This window comes from Chiloscyllium plagiosum, chromosome 42 (assembly GCF_004010195.1).
Source record: "Chiloscyllium plagiosum isolate BGI_BamShark_2017 chromosome 42, ASM401019v2, whole genome shotgun sequence".
Classification (NCBI taxonomy): Eukaryota; Metazoa; Chordata; class Chondrichthyes; order Orectolobiformes; family Hemiscylliidae; genus Chiloscyllium; species Chiloscyllium plagiosum.
The window spans coordinates 1,323,327-1,326,688 of record NC_057751.1 but is presented as its reverse complement, the minus strand read 5'-3'; the positions used below and the strand labels follow the sequence as shown (position 1 = coordinate 1,326,688).

Genomic DNA, 3,362 nt, shown 5'->3' with positions numbered 1-3,362 from the left:
GCCACGGCAGCGACAGAGTGGCTGCCGGATGGGGGGTGATTGAATCAAATATAAGTAATTGACAGTAATAGGCAGGCAGGGAAACTACCTGACATGGGAGAGTTACAGCAACTTTCACTGTCTTTGAATGTCCTGAATATACTATGGATCTCTGTGTGTTGCTCAGGGCAGGTCAACGATAAGCAGTCTCAGAAAGTTCAAGTGAAAGGTTGTGTGATGTTCTCTTACTCAGGGTTGTCTTTAAGTGACAGGTTGACAGTTGTGAAATTATCATTTTGAGTGGACTTGTTGTCTGCTACAATTACTTTGTTCGGATTTGTACCTGGCAGGCTCCAACTGTGTAAGACCACATGTTTTTCCCTGTTGGTATGATAATCTGAAATGAACATTGGACTGCTGGATAACTGCAATGGCAAGGGAGTTTTGTCATTTGAAATCATACCTGTTTGGCTGTCCAGACCATGTTGCTATTGGAAGCAGTGACGGACACACTGAATGGCACTGAGAGAGTGAAGGAAATGTTACCTGGCAACAGCCTTCTGATTGGTGGAGCTGTACTGAGGGACAAAATGTCCAGAGGCTGTAAACCGAAAGCATCCATCTCCTCCCCCCCTCTCCTCTCTGTCTCTCCCCACCCTCCTCCCTGTGTGGGAGAAAGACATCAAACCAAGTAACATTGATGAACATTTCGGACGACATGGACCAGTTTAGACGGAAGGGCCTGTCTTCGTGCTGTAGGACACTATGACTCTATGAGGTGTGGCCAGTACTGCTGGGCTTTTCACACAATTCCTGACTTTAGAATCCTCTTTACCCTGTCTACATTTCCACTCACGGTATATGGGTCAGTCCATCTGTCTGTTATCTGTCTTCATTGAGAGGGAGGTGGTGCAGGGAGGGGGGAAGGTGAGGGCGAGAGTGAGTGTGAGTGTGTGTGTAAGTGTGCGAGTGTGTGTGTGTGTGTGTGTGTGTTAAAGGGGGAGGGTTGATGTTGCACAGTAATATCAGAAGAAATCCTGCCTTCTTGCCTTTTGTTAAAGTGAAGTTCTGTTCATGTGAGAGACACTGGGGTGAACTGTTTTAGTCCTCAATATCAGTCAGGCATGCAAATGGGACACCCCCACCCCACCCCTCCCCCCGGCACTCTTTTTGGGATTTCGGATACATCGTGACACATCATGGAACAGTCACTCTCTTCCCAGCTCAGTGGGAACAGTGAGCACGGAAATTCCTAGCAGCAGTGGCAGAATGGGACATGTGTCTGTAGGCCAGAGTCTGTACCTCACACCCACCGTTCAGTGCAGCTCCAATCAGCACTCACCACTTGGCAGATCAGTCCATACTCAGTCCGATTGATCCCACCGGTGAACACAGCACACGTCATCGAGATGTGAAACCACAGGTTCAGGAGCATGTGCCAATTCTTCCTGGAGACCCGGATTGTGCTGGAAAAAGATGATGGGATTAAATCGCGCACACAGCTGCAGGGTCAGAGCGGTTCGACCTAATGCCACCCCACCTCCTCTCTGGCATTGAGGTAACGGCAGATCAGCATTGGTCATCTCCCCCACTGGGGGTCATGTGGACCTGCCCAAGCTCCCATGTTGCTGAGGCAGGTTAACCCAGACACACTGAATGAATGGACAATGTCGTTGAACATGACAGGAGTGTCAGCCTGAACACGATGGCGTTCCCAATGGGAATTTCTATCCTTCTTTCCTTCATGCATCATGGGTGCTGCTGGCAAAGCCAGGATTGGCTGACCTATCCAAACTGCCCCCAGGAACTGAGTGCCTTGCTTGGGCATTACTGAGGGCAGTTCAGAGGCAGCCCAGGTCTCTCTCCAAGTCCAGAGTCACGTGACTGGGTAAAGAGAGCAAGTTTCCCCTCCCTAAACCAATCAATGATGGTTTCATGGAGAGTGAAGCCAGATTCCCTGCAGTGTGGCAAGAGACCATTGGGCCCAGCAAGTCTGAAAGAAACCTGGGGGATCCTGATTCTCTGTTCCTGAAGTGTTATCCTGCTCCTCAGGGTGATGAATCCAGTGATACAACCATGGCCTCGGTCTACATTGGAAAAGGTGACCATTTGAGCAAAACCTGGGCTGAACCTTGATCCAGTATGGAGAGTTTGGAGGGGACGGAGGGGATAGAGGGTGGGAATGGGGTAGATGCCTCAAGCCCAGAGCCAAGTGAGTCTTCTCAGAGACTGATAAGACACACCTACACGGTGAAGCTCTCCTCAATCCCATATTAGCGAGCCTCCTGCTGTAGTGAACGCTTCCCATAACTTCCCAAGGGAAAGCCATTCTGAGGGCACCAGGAAACAGGTGAGTGGCAGCCCCTTCCACCAACTGGGGACCGGGCCAGAATTCAGACAGCATTCTGATTGGCTGAGGTGAAGCAAATTGGATAGTTGGAGTTTAACAGCAGCATGAAGCAGATGGGCTGAATGGCCAGTTTCTGTGTTGTACGTTGCAAGTAACCCATTTAAACCATTGGCACACGAAGTGCAGTTAGTAACTTACTTGTGCTTCAGGATGTAGGTAATGATGGCAATGAAGAGGCATATCAAGAGGACCACGGTGCAGCTGTAGATAATAGGGTGGAGAGCTTGGATGGCACCAGGAGTTGGCACAGGCTGGTTCCTTATCTTCTGGAAGGAGAGCACAGTGAACAAGGGATTACACAGGTCACCACATTACAAAGCTCCTCATCTTTCCCGGGAACACTCTTTCCATCTGGCTCCTTCATGGTGAGCTTGACGTTTCTTGCCCATCACTTCAGTGCCATGAAGACAACCTCAGATAAGTGACATCAGAATCGGAGCAGGCCCTTCAGCCCCTCGACACTACTCCCTCATTCAGTGAGATCACTGCAGACCTCTGTTTGCGTTCTATCTAGCATCTTGTTTTTGGAGCCCATTGTGAATTTCCCAGTGGTGATCAATCATGCTCAGTTTTAAGCTCGACTGCTGACCTCCAGCCTCAACAGCTTTCTGGGTGGCGTTCCGGATTTCCACTCCGTTATTTGAAGGAGTGCTTCCTGACATTCCTGATCCTGAACAGCCTGGCTCATGTACCTTTGGCCACCTCAGGAAGTCACTTCAATCTATCTGTACAACTTCTTTACAACTGTTGTGACTGTCTATCTTATGGTTCATGTGTTTTCAAAGAGAACTTGAAGCTTTCAGAATAGATCGATGAAGCTTCACATTAAGGGCGGCACGGTGGCACAGTGGTTAGCACTGCTGCCTCACAGCGCCAGAGACCCGGGTTCAATTCCTGCCTCAGGCGACTGACTGTGTGGAGTTTGCACGTTCTCCCCGTGTCTGCGTGGGTTTCCTCCGGGTGCTCCGGTTTC

The 3,362-nt window shown here is 49.8% G+C and overlaps 1 protein-coding gene across 1 annotated transcript in view; it reads right to left on the bottom strand.

Moving 5' to 3' along the window:
* Positions 1 to 1,248: 1,248 nt before the first annotated feature.
* Positions 1,249 to 3,362, bottom strand: part of LOC122542964 (adhesion G protein-coupled receptor A2-like) — a 95,187-nt gene continuing 93,073 nt past the window's right edge. Inside the window, exons 13-14 of the mRNA XM_043681106.1 lie at positions 2,528 to 2,652; positions 1,249 to 1,445 (exon numbers count right to left, since the gene is read on the bottom strand). Coding sequence (XP_043537041.1) covers positions 1,283 to 1,445; positions 2,528 to 2,652 — 288 coding nt within the window. The 3' untranslated portion in view covers positions 1,249 to 1,282. The remainder of the gene's footprint in view (positions 1,446 to 2,527; positions 2,653 to 3,362) is intronic.